We start from the raw sequence: 16,919 nt of genomic DNA, 5'->3' as shown, positions 1-16,919 counted from the left end.
TAAAGGGAAAACATTTGTGACGAAAGAAATTCTAAAAAAAATTCTAAAAAAGTATAGTGGCCTTATCTACAGTTTCAGTTTAAAAAAAATTTATAAAATCTTAAATTGAAGTCTTAATTTTTTTCCCAAAGACTTACAGAGGTATAGGGCTTACCTCTCGCATACTGTAACCATATTGCAGCCCACCACTGTGGGCACGAGCCTTGCACACATTTCTCGACACCACCGTGATAAACTATTCAATTGAAAAGCACGTTAGCGTGTCCCAGCAGCTTTTTTATTAATTTCCATGAATGCACGATTTGTATAGGTGTTTATTCAATATGTATGCTGTAATTGGAATTATAGAAATAGTCAGAATACATGCGTTATTCTAAAGTTTTTGAATTCTTTAACTGATAAAGCCCATTCGAAAAAAGACCCACCGCCCACTGCAGTTTCCGGCGCTCTCCCCAGGTGCGCAATTCTTCGCTCTCAGCTCGCCGCTCTCCGGATTCTCCGCTCGGCGGATTCTCAAAAAGGTGATTTGCGGCGCTTATGCCAGAAGCTCAAAACAGTTTCGCCGCAGATCTCAACCGAATCAGAGGTGCAATCGCTTAATTCCCACAAAAAACAAAAAAACAGTAACTATCCAATTATTAAATAGTTGCTAAAAAGGTGAGTGCTTATCGTAACTGAGGAATAAGTTACAAGTGCCAGGGAATAAAACGAAAAGTTAAAGCCATTCATGGATTTATTCTAAACGGTGTTATGAAATTTTAATCGATTCGACTCCTACATGATGTATTGATTTTTGTTTCGTTTTTTACAACCAGTTGAAATTTATTATTTGCGTTTCTTATTGGCCAAAAACAAAAACCAGTTACCTCGAAACGCAGTTAGTATTCCTCGGTTAGGCTTCTTACTTACTGGCTGGTTGCGTTCGATGTCCGATCGCCCTTGAGTGGGTTAAAGTAACCAGTTATTTAAAAACGAGCGTGGGTAAAATCTGCACTTGAAATTGAACAACAAAAATTGAAGAAATACTCCAAAATGTTCATATATAACACACATACATATATATGTAACCAGGAGAGGTTGAACCGCATTCCATATTCTTTTTTGTCCAACAAGTGTTTACAATCTGTTATCTAAATGCATATGGAAATTTAGGTATTGCTCTTATCGTAAAGTGCATAGTTTTCAGTTTTTTTTTAATGAAATGTCAAGTCAGGGAGACGAAAATCTAATAATAATCTTTGCCTTATTGTTTGCAAATTTATGATGAGAAATTCTAAACTCTGATAGGGTAGTTCTCATTAGCATAGGGCTAGGCAGGGGTATACCTAAAATGACGTGCACAAAAAATTCTGTCCAGCTATTATTTTCAAATCAATCACAGCGACTCAACGAGCAGAAGCCCAAACAAAACCCTAATAACACCAATTTGATGGACAAACGATGACAATTAGTTGCAATTTGTGGCCCAGTTCGGGACAGGTTCACTACTGAGTACACAAGAGTTTAACAAATTCCGATAATATTTGGAATTCAAGTCAAGATAGTGTGGGAATCGTAAATTTAGGAGCACGGTTCAAGTGCCAGATAAGGATACGTGTGGAGCAGGTACTGGACGCATTTTAATTCGGTTTATGACTTGGCAAGATCATGAGCATATCATGAGCGCAGAAACTGATAAGGCTCGGACCTGGCCAATAAACAAACATTTCCCCGATAAACTCTGACATCCATCCGCTTTTATCAGTCGCGTTTCAATTACTATAAATTCCGTAAAACGATGTGCGTACGAAAATGTACAAAAAAGTGAAAAATCATCCACAAAAAAAGAGATTGTTGATTGACCTTCCCCCCAGCCGCACTTAACCCTGTAAAAAAGGCTGTTTGCATTTAGATTTGTATGAGTATCGTTTATGTTCATACACAGAAATATGAATACCCGTTCGCACATCATATATGACCCACAAATCGTATCATAAATTGAGGTTAGGCGCTTCAATTCCGCACACAAATGCCAGATTTAATGGAATCAAGTGAATGTGCACCTGATGACGTCTAAAATAAAACAAATTAAGGAGATGGGCGGCCTAATCAAGGGGTCTGCAGATTATATAGAAGGTCTACCCCCTTTAAGTATAAGCTTAAAATTACTTTAAAAATATTTTGCATTATCTGCTGATCTTTTTTTGCATAAAAGCTTATACATTTTTTGTGAAAATAGCACTACTAACCCCAATATATTCACTGAAAAGTATTTCATTATAACCTGCCTTTCATCAATTTTAAGTGCGACACGTGCAATAAACTTTAATTGTTATTTCAGCTTTAAAAATGTTGCGACTTTTGGCTACCCTGGCTCTGTGTGCCACAATTTGCTCTGCCGCCCAGACGGTAAGTTATTTTAATCATTGATTATTCCGCTCACTATTAATTTATTACCTAATTTATAGCGCAACCTGCCGATACAGGCCATCGCCTATGTGAGCGGACCGGAGGTCAAGGGCAATGTTACTTTCACCCAAAACGATTGTGGCCAGAATGTCCATGTCCGCATCCAACTGGAGGGCCTCAAGGAGGGCAAGCACGGCTTCCACATTCACGAGAAGGGAGATCTGAGCAACGGCTGCACCAGCATGGGTGGTCACTACAATCCCGATAAGGTTGGTGTTCTATTCCCTCTCCCCCATAAGACCTTATTAAGTATTTTTTATCCTTGGTCAGGTGGATCATGGAGCACCTAGCGATAATGTCCGACATGTCGGTGATCTGGGTAATCTGGATGTGAACTCCACTGGCAAAATCGACATTACCTACACGGATACCGTGATTACCCTTACTGGCGTTCGTACCATCATTGGTCGCGGCGTTGTCGTCCACGAAGATGAAGATGATCTGGGTCTGGGCAACCATACGGATTCCAAGAAGACTGGCAACGCAGGCGGACGAATTGGTAAGGATGTGGACTAATAATGCTTCAACGGAAAATAACATTAATCTTATTATTTCGTTTCAGCCTGCGGGGTTATTGGTATCAAGTAAATATCGCTTCCTCCACAACAACAGACAACTCGAATCTTCTCGAATAATATATGTGTAGTTTTTGTAACTCCTGGCGCAGTAACTAATGAACTGTTTTCCCAATTTACCCAGTGTTTCCCGCTCCATTCCATCCACCTAAACACAGACACAATCTCAATCACTCACAACCACTTTTGTTTGGCTTACACTACCACATTTCCCCCCAAATTAACCGTCTCAGTTCACTGACTCATTCGATTCACATGCCCAACACCACCACTCGCTGTGCGTTTTTTGTTTTTGTGTGTAATAAAATCAACAAAAATTAACCGAACGAAATCCAAGCTAAACATTAGCGTATACAAACTACTTGTATCCTTCCAAAACTCATTCATAAACCTAAACCAACTTCGTCACTTTCTCTGTGGGGTTGATCGAGTGGGTAGGTATTTGGTATGACAAAGGGGCTTTTCCGTTCTTCTGCTCATTTGTGTACTAACATCATTAGCATTATTGGAGGGCGATGGCTATGGCGATGGCGATGGGGGATTGGAATAACAACAGCTGGACTCGGAAGGTTTCTAATCAACCTGCGACATCTCAGAACTCTCAACTTTAGCTTTGGCTTGTGTTTTTTCAGTGCTCCTCCGCCAGAACACCAAGAATCACCCGAACCTGTATCTGTATCCGCACCACAACCACGCCAACACCACCATCATCAACCACTGTACTATGTGCCCCATAGGGAGCCACAAGATCACGTTGTCTATCCCTTACAGCGGTATCCACCCTATCCGCTGCCATACCCATACCCATCATACCCATACCCGTATCCGTATCCGTTGTCACACCAATTGTACCTATAAGATGATGTAGCTGAAGACTAGAAATACTTTAATTGCAGCTCGGACGTCGACGAGTGGCCATGCCGGACAGGTGGCGCCGGTGTCCTGCGCAACTCTCTTTCCATTCTGACCGTTGTAGTAGCTCTCTTTTTGGCCAGCAGCATAAACTAACCCAGCATCCAGCACCCAGTTTGGAACCAATATGGCATGTGGCATGTAGGACTGACCATCTTAGTGATCCGCATCCGCACTCACCACCTCAGAGCTTAACACACACCCACATGTGATTACACACCCAAAACTCACACCCACACTTAAGTAATTACAACACGCCAGCAAAGATCAGCATTATATTATTTTTGAACAAGATTAATAATAAACTTTGTTAAATATATTTTTGCGGGTTTTCTTTAACATTTAAAATGGAGAGAATGGAGAATCAATCCCCAAATCGTTTAAGGACCTCCGCTCAAGAATTGGCCAAAATATAGCCATCGCACGGGGCCATATTGTGGCTCCATGGGTTTTTACAAGTTTTGAAGGGGATCTCCCAGAAAATTTGATGGAAAATCTAAAAAATATTTTGTTCTCAGGTTTTGATGCAGAATTACGGAGAATCAATCCACAAATCGCTTAAGGTACTCCGCTCAAGAATCGGATAAAAAATGGCCAAGATATAGCCATCGCACGAGGCCATATTGTGGCTCCATGCTTTTTTATAAGATTTGAAGGGGACTCCCCGAAACGTTCACAAAAATATAAAAAAAAATATAAAAAAATAAAAAATAATTAGCTTTGCAAATTTAAGTTTCCTTTAGCTCAATCCCAACAATAAAAAAGTCAAGAATAGAACTACAGATTTTTGCTTAATAAAATTAAATAAAAAAAATTTTAAAAAAGAAGTAATTAGTTTGGCAAACATAAATTCACTGTTAGCTCAAGCTCCAATAAGGTCCAATGATGTAGTCAAGAAATAAATAAAATCAAAAGAAGAAAATAAGATTGATTCTTGGTTAAAGACTCACTCCCAGAAAACTTCAAAAAAAAATCCTATAAAAATAAAATACAAAAAATTTAAAACTAAGAAGTAATTAGGTTGGCAACGAGTTCACTGTTAGCTCAAGCTCCAATAAGGTCCAATGAAGTAGTCAAAAATAAATAAATAAAATTAAAAGAAGAAAATAAGATTGATTCTTGTTTGAAGACTCACTCCCAGAAAACTTCAAAAAAATCTTATCAAAAAATAAAAAATAATTCGCTTTGCAAAATTTAAGTTTCCTTTAGCTCAATCCCAACAATAAAAAAGTCAAGAAGAAGAACTACAGTTTTTCGCTTAATAAAATTAAATAAAAAAAATTTAAAAAAAGAAGTAATTAGTTTGGCAAACATAAATTCACTGTTAGCTCAAGCTCCAATAAGGTCCAATGATGTAGTCAAGAAATAAATAAAATCAAAAGAAGAAAATAAGATTGAATCTTGGTTAAAGACTCACTCCCAGAAAACTTCAAAAAAAAATCCTATAAAAATAAAATAAAAAAAATTTAAAACTATGAAGTAATTAGGTTGGCAATGAGTTCACTGTTAGCTCAAGCTCCAATAAGGTCCAATGAAGTAGTCAATAATAAATAAATAAAATTAAAAGAAGAAAATAAGATTGATTCTTGTTTGAAGACTCACTCCCAGAAAACTTCAAAAAAATCTTATCAAAAAATAAAAAATAATTCGCTTTGCAAAATTTAAGTTTCCTTTAGCTCAATCCCAACAATAAAAAAGTCAAGAAGAAGAACTACAGTTTTTCGCTTAATAAAATTAAATAAAAAAAATTTAAAAAAAGAAGTAATTAGTTTGGCAAACATAAATTCACTGTTAGCTCAAGCTCCAATAAGGTCCAATGATGTAGTCAAGAAATAAATAAAATCAAAAGAAGAAAATAAGATTGAATCTTGGTTAAAGACTCACTCCCAGAAAACTTCAAAAAAAAATCCTATAAAAATAAAATAAAAAAAAATTAAAAATAAGAAGTAATTAGGTTGGCAACCAGTTCACTGTTAGCTCAAGCTCCAATAAGGTCCAATGAAGTATTCAATAATAAATAAATAAAATTAAAAGAAGAAAATAAGATTGATTCTTGTTTGAAGACTCACTCCCAGAAAAATTCAAAAAAATCTTATCAAAAAATAAAAAATAATTCGCTTTGCAAAATTTAAGTTTTCTTTAGCTCAATCCCAACAATAAAAAAGTCAAGAAGAAGAACTACAGTTTTTCGCTTAATAAAATTAAATAAAAGAAATTTAAAAAAAAGATGTAATTAGTTTGGCAAACATACAGTGGCGAGCAAAATTGAGTGTATGTTCAGAACTCAGACTTTCGTCACCCACAAAATCATAACCACACAAGATAATCCCAAAATTTTTTTTGTTTTATATTCATTATTTTATTCTTAATAAATTTTAAGCAAAAACAGTCATGCCAGAGATAAATTCTAGGAGAATAACAAAAAAAACGAAAAAAACCAGCATAAACTCAATTTTGCACGTTTCCAGATGTTTTAATTATTAAATTAATATTAATATTTTGTCCAAAGACCTTTATTTGAAATAACTTCCTGTACACGTTTAGGCATGCTCTCTACCAAATTTTCAATTATATCTTTGGGAATACGTCTCCATTCAGCTTCAACACGCTCCCAAAGGATGCCCATGTTTGATGGAGCTGCTTCGTATTGCCCGAGCCGTCTTTTCACGATTGACCAAAGATTTTCAATCGGATTGAGGTCGGGACTTTGTGCTGGCCATTCCATTAACTTAAAAGGTTGCTTTTCAATCCACTCCTTAACAATTTTGGCCGTGTGCTTCGGATCCCCATCTTGTTGAAAAACAATTTCTTTTTCGGGATAAGCACATTTTTCAATAAAATTGGGAAGATTGGTCTGCAATATTTGTAGGTAGTCCTCTTTCCGCATAATACCTTCTATTAACTGTAGAGGGCCAACATGCCACCACGTGAAGCATCCCCAAACCATAATACCTCCACCACCATGTTTAACCGTTTGTTTTACATGGTGTCTTTGGATGCGATCTCCGGGTCTGCGCCAGCAATATTGCTTTCCGTCGGACTGAAATCTGTTAAATTTGGACTCGTCAGACCAGACAACTCGTTTCCAATCGTCCACAGTCCAATTTTTGTGTGCCCTTGCAAATTTCAATCGAGCTTTCACATTTTTAACGGATAATGCAGGTTTGATTTTTTTCACACTTGCAATATACCCAATGTCTCGCAGCGCTCTTCTAGCTGTCCATTCGCTAACATTCTTGTTTATAGCCAAGGAAGCACCCTTTGGAGTTAGAAGCTTGTTCTTCCTCATTTCCGACATCATTAGTCGAGCATCTGACTCCTTCAATAATTTCTTGCGACCTGCGACTTGCGTTTTGGGAGTCACATTCCGTCTCTTCTGAACAGCGATTACCGCCGATTGGCTTATACCAAGCCTTTTGGAAATTTCACGTGATGTACAACCATTCTCGGTCAGGCTAACTACATTATTTTCAATATCTTCAGATAATTTTTGCATTTTTATGCTCGCAAATTTTGAAAAATTTATTTCTAATTATAAGCTAATTCAGTTACACTCTGCTTAGTCTGAAGCACGTTTTAATCTGTGCTACGAACATTAAGAATAATAGAAAATCAAAAATAATGGTGAATCTTGCCGATTTGTGCTGATAAGAGAAGTTAGAAAGCGAAAATAGGCAAAAAGTGCGTACGTGCAAAATTGAGTTTATGCGGGTTTTTTTCGTTTTTTTTGTTATTCTCCTAGAATTTATCTCTGGCATGACTGTTTTTGCTTAAAATTTATTAAGAATAAAATAATGAATATAAAACAAAAAAAATTTTGGGATTATCTTGTGTGGTTATGATTCTGTGGGTGACGAAAGTCTGAGTTCTGAATATACACTCAATTTTGCTCGCCACTGTAAATTCACTGTTAGCTCAAGCTCCAATAAGGTCCAATGATGTAGTCAAGAAATAAATAAAATCAAAAGAAGAAAATAAGATTGATTCTTGGTTAAAGACTCACTTCCAGAAAACTTCAAAAAAAAATCCTATAAAAATAAAATAAAAAAAATTTAAAAATAAGAAGTAATTAGGTTGGCAACGAGTTCACTGTTAGATCAAGCTCCAATAAGGTCCAATGAAGTAGTCAAAAATAAATAAAATTAAAAGAAGAAAATAAGATTGATTCTTGTTTGAAGACTCACTCCCAGAAAACTTCAAAAAAATCTTATCAAAAAATAAAAAATAATTCGCTTTGCAAAATTTAAGTTTCCTTTAGCTCAATCCCAACAATAAAAAGTAAAGAAGAAGAACTACAGTTTTTCGCTTAATAAAATTAAATAAAACAAAATTAAAAAATAAGAAATAATCAGCTTGGCAAATATAAATTCACTGTTAGCTCAAGCTCCAATAAGGTCCAATGATGTAGTCAAGAAATAAATAAAATGAAAAGAAAATAAGATTGGTTCTTGTTTGAAGACTCACTACCAGAAAAATTAAAAAATAATCTTAGCAAAAAATATCAAAAATAATTCGCTTTGCAAATTCAAGTTTTAATAAGCCATAGAACTACAGATTTTTGCTTTATAAAATTAAATAAAACAAAATTAAAAAATAAGAAATAATCAGCTTGGCAAATATAAATTCACTGTTAGCTCAAGCTCCAAGAAGTTCCAATGATGTAGTCAAGAAATAAATAAAATGAAAAGAAGAAAATAAGATTGATTCTTGGTTGAAGACTCACAACCGAATGATTTCTAAATCACTAAAAGCTGACTTTTATAGGGTTCAGAACCCACATTAAATAATAGCTATGTATTTCGATAAAAAAAATGTGTTGGAAAGGTCAGGAAAAAACGTTTTGAAGTGTTTAATATGACACTTTAATAGGAAAATTAAGATCGTTAAAGCCATATGTTAACCATACTATAACTTTCCTAATAACAAAAGAGTATTCTTGGACAGCTCCAATAACAGAAAAGGTAATCAAGAATTTCTTATTAAGGCACGTTACATAAACGTTGAATAAATATAAAAGAGCTAAAAATAAACAAAACTAACACTGTTTCATATATTTTTTTCTTAGCTACCAATTCAAAATCTAGGACAAATACACCTCCAACCTGACTCTTAGATTTTAGTTCAAATTGCGTCAACGTTCACCAAATATTTGCTCTCAAATCATTCATAGAAATGCAGTTTCTTCGGCTAATGGTCAAGCAACAGTTATTGCTTCATTTTTTTAACCCAAAAGATTTCTTTGACACGATAAGAACACCCAGAGATTGGGTCACCCAGCGGGATTCCGGGCAATAATTCCCAACACGCAACACTAACATCATCCTGCGAATCGAAAGTTCCAAGACTGAGCGATGACTCGATTGTGGCATACTTTTTCGGGCGCCTTTAATTATTCGCAAAGTCCCACCAAAATTTAGTATTTGAGTTTCTTGGAGGAGCATTTACAACTTTCACTTCCCTGGCACGAAAGCACGCAATTAATTTCGCCTTGGGCGTAGGTCGAGACCCGAGTGTTAAGTGCTGAACTTTAAAGGAAAATACCCTGCTCCCTGCTACCCATACAAATACCCATACCAACAAATACAAAAACAGACGCCGGGCAGCAAAATTTTTATGGTAATAAGTGCATTGACCCACCGGGAAATATAAAGGTGGCTAGAAGTACAGTGAGGTAAGCTCCCGGCGACCCACAAAGTCCAACCAACTGGCCCGCCCCCCTTTCGGTCAGGTGGGCGGGGGCTGGAGACTCCATATCGAATGGTAAATCAACGAAATGGGTTGCAGGGCATTAGGCCTGAAAAAGAACTCCAGCCCCCAACTGTATAGACGGTGTGTTATTTCTACGATTCCGATTCCCGTGCCTAATCATGCCTTGCCTGGCCTGAATTCGAAACGGGCCTCGAAGACTTTCACTCACTTTTACTTTTGTTCCCAGTGCCCACCGTCCGGATCCGTTGCCATCGTAAAGCCCCGGATTGGCCACAACAGACCAGAGGGTTCTAAAGCCCGGCCGGACAGCGGCTTCGGTCAGTTTGTCGTCCAACCTCAGCTCGGCCAGTCGTTTCAGGCAATCATTCAAAGTCGTCGTTATCCATTCATTCGATCTTAAATTGGAATAAAATCTATTTATAAACTAAACTTGATAAAAACAAAGTGATAAAGTTAAAATCAAAATGCGTTCTTGCGGTCCAAGTTTAATAAAATATGTTTTATTTGCTTTCAATGTCTTGTTTGCGGTAAGTTTTTTAAACTTACGAAACTAAAAAATGTATATTTTTAGACAGTGATGTGATGATTCTGATTAAAAAATCTAAAATATTCTGTGTGTTATGAGATTATTTAGGAAAATGTGTTCTGTTTTGCGATTGACTTTTTAATTATGTTTCTAGAACTATTCAAAAGATATCATGTTTTACTTATTTTTGTGCTCTTTTTTCACTTTTAAAAAGAGTTATGTAAACATTTAATTACTCAGAACATATGTACCTGTCGCGAGTTGGTTTAATTCCCCTAATAAATGGCACAGTAAACACTATAATTACTCCTATATTGAGGGCCTTATTTATATAGCTCATTTAGATAATTATCGCTGGAAAATGGCATTCCCATTCCTCATTATTCTGTCTATAATGCCTAAACTCCCCCATGTCAGAAAACGCGATTTTCTTGTAAGCCCATGCAGGTAATGTATGCGTGTTCCAAAGGACATGGACAACATTCGATGTCCTTCGCATTGACCAATAGAACTGAAAACAGAACCCTCGTAGCAATGACGACATGAACTCTGAACATGGAAATACCATTGACAGGGTCGTGGGCGATTTTTATCGCACAATTTGAATTTGGAATGTAAATACAAATAACAAATTCGAATTAGGACTTGATTGGAAGCCATTAACCTAATTGCTTGAAGGTTGAAATCGATTAATCAGATGATTTGATGTTTCTTCCAGATCTCCGGATTGGGAATTCTTGTGGCAGGTGCCATTGTCCTTGCCGATGTGAATGAATTTAATCACTTTGTGGAGGGTCGTGTTCTGGCCCCACCGATTGTCCTGATCGTTACGGGTCTGGTAATATTCCTGATTGCGTCTCTGGGTTGCTTTGGAGCGATCAAGGAGTCACCAACGCTGCTTTTGACTGTGAGAAATTCATTATACAATAATTAAATTAAAATATTATTTAATTTTAACAAACTAAATCCTTAGTTTGCAGTCCTTTTGGCCGTCATCTTTATCGTAGAACTGGCAGTGGGAATCGCGGCCAGTGTTTTCAAGAAGGATCTGGAAATGATGGTGAAGAACTCCCTGCAGGAATCGATTAAACGGTCGGATAGTGAGGATACCATGGCCTGGGACAACATCCAACGGAAGTTGATGTGCTGCGGAGTGGACACTCCGGCGGATTGGAGGGAGCTCAGTGCTAACAAGACTCTTCCGGCCAGCTGCTGCCAGCCACAGTTTATAGACACCACCGTGGGACACTGTCGGGATTCGCCGGCTCTTGGAAAGGATAAGTATTACCAGGACGGTTGTGTGGGAAAGCTAAAGGATCGAATCGAAAAGAATGCTATTATCCTGATCGGTGTTGGTATTGGGATTGCCTTCATCCAAATCCTGGGCATCATTCTAGCCTGCTATTTGGCCAACTCCATTCGGCAGGAAAGGGCCAAGTAAGCTCGTCCTTTTTTGTTATCTCAAACTTAAAGGAACTTAACTTAAAGATCCAGAAACTGTTGAAATTTATTTGCGATTCCAAGTTAAGAAAATGTGTCAGTCAGAAAAAAGAAAACGCAACAAACCATCTCAAAACTCTAACTTATTCTTTTACTTTCTAACCTGTGTCACAACTATTTAATTGTCTCTCTATATTTTCTATTTCTTTGAATCCTTATATTGTCCTTTTCTTAAATTAAATATTCTACTATCTTCTGTACTGAAAATGATATCAAAAATTTATTCATTCTTACCAATCTATCTTCCATTCTTACTCAAATGTTGCCTTTCGTCAAAAGTCCCAAAATCATATTCATTACTCGTTGCTTTATATATTAATACAAATTTTAGATACAAATTACGTTGTATTCCTAAATAAAATCAAAATAAACCGAAACATGAATTGTGTAACTATTTTGATCCAAAGAATTTTTTCAGAACTTGTTAGTATTTCGGTGACTTCTAGTTTTCTTTATTTATTTAGGATCTACATACATTTGCTTTTGCATTTATTGGCCAGGCTCAGCGTCCACAAAAGCTTGAGTCCCGCTGAATACAAATTACATGGGGATTTTGGGTTTCTAAGGGTTAAAGGATTATGGGATGATCCGTCTAAAACTAAAGAGTGGACGCTCATTGTGTCTCAGCGGCGTGCAATTGCCATTTAACGAGTGCTCGACTACTACTACGTCCTCTACACAGAGAGAAGTTGTTAGATCTATAATTTGAGATTTGAGGTCTTTCCTCTAAACTTAGTATAAGGATGAAAACAATAAGTATTAAAATTATTATGACAGACTGGAGAAATTGCTAACAAACGGACATTAAACGGACACAACATAACCAATATTCTGTTTTTCTCTGTGTAGAGGAAAATGCATTTTAATGGTCATTGTCCAGGAAACTGGAACTGGTATCCGGAAGGGATTTCATTTGCTTTGGAGTAGCGCCTCCGAGAGGCGTTCTATAGCCGTGGCCGGCGGCTTCCGTGTCTCCTTCTCTCCGCTCTCGAGGATTGCTGCCGCGGCGGCAGCTTCGGCAGCCTCGGCCTCCTCCAAGATGCGCGCCTCCTCCTGTTCGCGCTGCTTCTGGTAGTGTCGGAACTCGGTTGGTGTGAGCATGCCCCTCAAAACTGTCTCATAGCTGACATTCACACCCTTGGCTCCCATTTTTTGGTGCAACTTCCAGCACTCGCGTTCCTTCAAACTACGCACATAGGCCGGATAATTTTGATCTGGGGCCTGTTGCTGTTGATCCTCGCAATTGGCTGCATTGTTGTTGTTCTCCTTTTTGGCCTCATCTGGCGATAGGGAATTGTTGGTGGCTGGCATCTCATCCGCGGTGCCCTCCTTCTTCGCCGGCTGCTCCATTTTGCCCTGGACGTCGCTCAAGAAGATGGAGACGGGTGGAGCTGTGGGCGGTCGATTGGCTCGGATCCTGGCTGCAAGTGGTGCTATCGATCCACGGCGTATCATGTGAGAGTACTCCTTGGAGGCCAGTTGAAAGGTGGGCGGATAGCTGTCTTGAAACGAGACTGCCAAACAGCTTTAGTTGGGTTTTAAATAAATGACCAGAGATGGATCAAATGCCACTTTTAAGAAAAGGCCTCTGCATTCCGGATCTTGAAACTTACCCGATTTGCCCGTTTTCCTTAGGAGTGGTGCCCTGCGCTGATTAGGGCACTGGGGCTGTTTATCTGCCCCGATTGCTGGGGGACTGGCCACTACCGTTGAGCAATTGTCCTCCCGCTCAGAGTCACTGCCCTCGGAGCTCAACAGGGAGACCAGGGTAATGACATCCGGAGCCACAACACTTCGTGCGCGGTTCAAGGCCTTCTTGGAGGCGTTACCGCCGGAGCCACTTCCGCTGCCGGGGCCACCGGTGGAGTCGCCACCACCGATGACATCGAGCACCGGAACCGAGGCACCGCCCACCGAAGAGGAGGCGGTGCGAGTAAAGATCTTGCGTCGACGCAGCTTCTGCTGGCTCCTCTTGCTGGCGGCTATCACGCCCTTGCTGGTCTCGTCCAATCCGCGGACGGGAGCGGACATAGCACGGACCAGGGGCGGACGCCGCTGGACGGTCAGTGCTGGCGAGATGCTCAGTGGGATCTCTGTGATGACTTGAGCCACGGCCTGGACGTCCGATTCCGTTTCAGGCTCCGGTTCCGGCTCGGGGTCCAGCTCCTGCTCCCGCTCGTTGGTGGCCCTGATCGTCTGGGACAGGACTATGTTCAGGTTGATCCGATTCTTGTCCGCCTTGGCGCTGCTGCAAATGGGAAATAAAAATAGCACTGCAGTTGTGTATGGAGGTAAGGTGGCAGTCCTAAAAGGAAATGGAAAGTTTCGAGTGACCTACTCCCGCCTCCGTCTAAATTTAAATCAAATTATTTGGCATTAGTTGCGGGGCAATTTATGCTGTTCTCGATACCGAATCATGCAAGGTACAGAAATAGAAATTAACTTCTGGTTTCGGGTTACCCACTCCCACTTTTACTTCCAATCCCCCACAATTCCCAAAACCCAGGCCAGGCCGTATGTAAACGAAACCATGTCAATTACGTTTTGCAATTGCCGCCCGAAATGGAAACCGTCGAAAGTGAGTCTACGAATCTGAGGATTGGGTCATTGAACCCATCCCAACGTACACAGGCCCACCAAATTGCACCGCCCAATCAGCCAAGTTTTCAGCCTGAGGCCTCAAGCTATCTTGTCAGCAGGGAACGTGTGCAATGATCGACTTAAGTGTGCCGCCAGGTGGGCTTTCAGTGGGTTTTGCGTGGGTGGCTCTCGGTCGGAATGGGAACCAAAAGCCAGGAGCCATGCTCTCGAGCATGTCTAGCGTGTGTTATGCACTGGAACATAAAACTTTGACGTTTGATTTCGGCGTGAAGCATGCAAATTGCACAGAACTTGACGCGACGCCCATATCGAAAGTGTCACTTTCGGCATATTTATATAGATGATATCAGGGCAGACATCCTTTATTACGTATACGTAAACGAATCCCTACGGTGAGCGAGTGGGAGTGAATCCAATACGCACCCTTCGCTGGCACCAAGGTCAAACAATAGAATGGGGTTTCCATAGGTGCCACAACCACTTGAATTTGGAATATATAATTTAGGATATTTGTGATTTGGAAACTTAAACTTACATATCAGATCTACAGGCCTTTCTTCGAAACATGATCAACAGAGCTCCTCTCAGAAAAAGTCTAAAAATCACAATCCCTATTTTGAAGAATACTCACATTTTGCTTTCCGCCGATTCCACCTGCTTGTGCCCCTCCGTTTCCTGATCCTTCAGTAAGGACGAAGTAGATGACCAGGCCACCAGACTCTTGTCCCTCAGCCTCAGACCCTGTACCTGGGAGGCAGTGATGCGAGGACCGATTCTCGTAGTAGAATCCTCCACGGCCAGGGATGCCTGTCGGCTGACCGGGTACAATTTCTGACGGATGTTCTCGATGGACCGGCCCACGGAGAGACCCCTTGACAGGTAACCCCTTTGCTGGGTTGAGAATCTAGACGCTGGCTCGATGAAGGAGTGCTGCTTCCTTACACTCAGTGGTAGCTGATAGCGACCGGCTGTGGAGGAGGAGCCGTGGACGGACGTGGACGACGGAGGAGCGTTTGTCGTCTGGTGGCGACGACGGCTGGCCACAGACAGCGACATGGCAGACGGCAGGCTATCCTTGAGAGTCCTGATTAGCAACGGTGACAATGAGTGGGCACTGAAGCGGCGGCTGGAGTGGGTATATGGAGTGTTTGGTGGTTGACGTTGGAGAGCCAAGGAGTCGAGGTGCCTTACGTTTCAATTGCCAATCAATGCGGCACATCGAATGCAAATCAATTACGAAGTCATTAAGCCAAAGGCAATAACTTTGTCAACAAAGCCAGCCGGGGTTGAAATGGAAACCGAAAGCTGAATGATGAAAGCCCCGAAAACCGAAAGGCCAAATAAACCGAATCATGAACCGGTGGCAGTCACGAAAGCGAAAGCCACTTGGGGATGCGGCATGCGCCGTTCTGGACGAGATTGAGAGGTGGCTTCCACGTCCACTTGGCTTGCTTGCCGTGCACCGACTGCGTTTTGTGAATGAAGACGGCCAAAACAGAGTGAGATTCGGATCCGAAATTCGAAATCGCACACAGCCATCGAAATGGGAATAGGTTTTTGGCGGGGCTGGTTGGTCTATGTGGCTGTGTAGGTGTGGGTGGCTTGGGGGTGTCTGTTAGAGGGGGTGTTCGTTTATGTTGCCAACAAACAATCAACAATATCGCAACGTTGGCAAGGAGTCGCCTGTTATGCTGGCTCTCTCTACGGCTCAGTTGTTTGTTCCATTTCCTGTTCCCACCCACACAGTCCACATACGAGGAGGATATCCGTCTATCCACCTGAATCACGGCAAGAAAATATTCTACTTTCATGAAAAATTATTAAAATAATTTATTAAACATTGGTCATTAAAACCCTGCTTTCATAAGCATTCTTCAAAATGTATACTTTTTTAATTAAATCAATTTTTTAATTATGGAATGCTTTTTTTTGTGCAATAGGACACCTCCCATAGGACACCCCCATCTGAGGCACGTGCAATACCTCTAGGTCTGGCAAGTTTTCGACATCGACTCAATGAACCCGCACGAACTTTTGTTTTCATTTGCCAACCCCCACCCTAAATCCCACTCCCATTCACAGTCATAATCGAAAGGATTACAGGATTTTTTGGCAATATGCAAATCCGGCCATGAATGAATGAAATTTCTTGGCCAAAATGCGACGAGAGGAGAAATGCGTACAAGTCGCTCAATGTCAAATGGAATATTAGATGCAAATTCAGTTGTGTGTGCGAATATCTTCGTTTTGGACGGACGGATGGATGGATGGATGGCAAGTGAAAAACTTTCACATTTGTGACAATTTCAAATTCATCAAAGACATGCAAAGTTGCCGGAAAAGTTCCGTGCGCGGTGGCAATCAAAGAAAAGTAACGAACATAACAAAGACCGGAGCGAGGCAAACACAAACACAAAATGGCATAAAATCCAAAAACCGAAAAAAAAAAAAAGCAAAACCAAATCAAGCCCAATATTCAAGGTCACCGCCACCGCCACCATCACCACCCAAACATATGCCCGTTAGTCAAAGTAGCTTTTATATTTCTACGAGTGTGTTGGTTTATAAAATGTACTTAAAACACGACTGAAAGCCCTATCGGGAAGCCGGGCAGGGGATAGGATAGGCATTAATCATTTCCAGTCAAT

At 40.1% G+C, this 16,919-nt stretch overlaps 3 protein-coding genes across 5 annotated transcripts; 2 read left to right on the top strand and 1 right to left on the bottom strand.

Moving 5' to 3' along the window:
- Window positions 1–532: 532 nt before the first annotated feature.
- On the top strand, window positions 533–4,254 carry LOC6495246 (extracellular superoxide dismutase [Cu-Zn]). 2 transcript variants are annotated; one of them, XM_032450114.2, is made up of 6 exons: window positions 533–657; window positions 2,321–2,388; window positions 2,448–2,657; window positions 2,719–2,947; window positions 3,011–3,032; window positions 3,656–4,254. In XM_032450114.2, exons 2-6 carry the CDS (start codon window positions 2,329–2,331, stop codon window positions 3,879–3,881), a joined length of 747 nt encoding a protein of 248 aa, XP_032306005.1. In that variant the 5' UTR covers window positions 533–657; window positions 2,321–2,328; the 3' UTR covers window positions 3,882–4,254. The 2 variants fall into 2 exon arrangements, with proteins under 2 accessions (XP_032306005.1, XP_014763211.1); XM_014907725.3 differs by having other exon boundaries at window positions 535–657; window positions 3,920–4,254.
- A 5,692-nt stretch (window positions 4,255–9,946) lies between these two features.
- LOC6495247 (CD63 antigen) lies at window positions 9,947–12,045 on the top strand. Its single transcript, XM_001958729.4, has 3 exons — window positions 9,947–10,171; window positions 10,889–11,077; window positions 11,144–12,045. The coding sequence occupies exons 1-3, from the start codon at window positions 10,109–10,111 to the stop codon at window positions 11,609–11,611; spliced, it is 720 nt and encodes a 239-aa protein (XP_001958765.1). The 5' UTR covers window positions 9,947–10,108; the 3' UTR covers window positions 11,612–12,045.
- On the bottom strand, window positions 11,969–15,759 carry LOC6495402. Of its 2 annotated transcripts, XM_044715841.1 has the most exons (4): window positions 15,463–15,759; window positions 14,903–15,397; window positions 13,284–13,918; window positions 11,969–13,184 (listed from the first exon to the last, which is right to left on the bottom strand). In XM_044715841.1, the coding sequence occupies exons 2-4, from the start codon at window positions 15,325–15,327 to the stop codon at window positions 12,580–12,582; spliced, it is 1,665 nt and encodes a 554-aa protein (XP_044571776.1). In that variant the 5' UTR covers window positions 15,328–15,397; window positions 15,463–15,759; the 3' UTR covers window positions 11,969–12,579. The 2 variants fall into 2 exon arrangements, with proteins under 2 accessions (XP_044571776.1, XP_044571777.1); XM_044715842.1 differs by having other exon boundaries at window positions 11,969–13,172; window positions 14,903–15,759.
- Window positions 15,760–16,919: the final 1,160 nt, after the last annotated feature.

Source organism: Drosophila ananassae, chromosome 3L (assembly GCF_017639315.1).
Source record: "Drosophila ananassae strain 14024-0371.13 chromosome 3L, ASM1763931v2, whole genome shotgun sequence".
In the NCBI taxonomy this organism is placed as follows: Eukaryota; Metazoa; Arthropoda; class Insecta; order Diptera; family Drosophilidae; genus Drosophila; species Drosophila ananassae.
The sequence above is the reverse complement of the archived record's forward strand: the minus strand, read 5'-3'. Positions and strand labels throughout refer to the sequence as shown.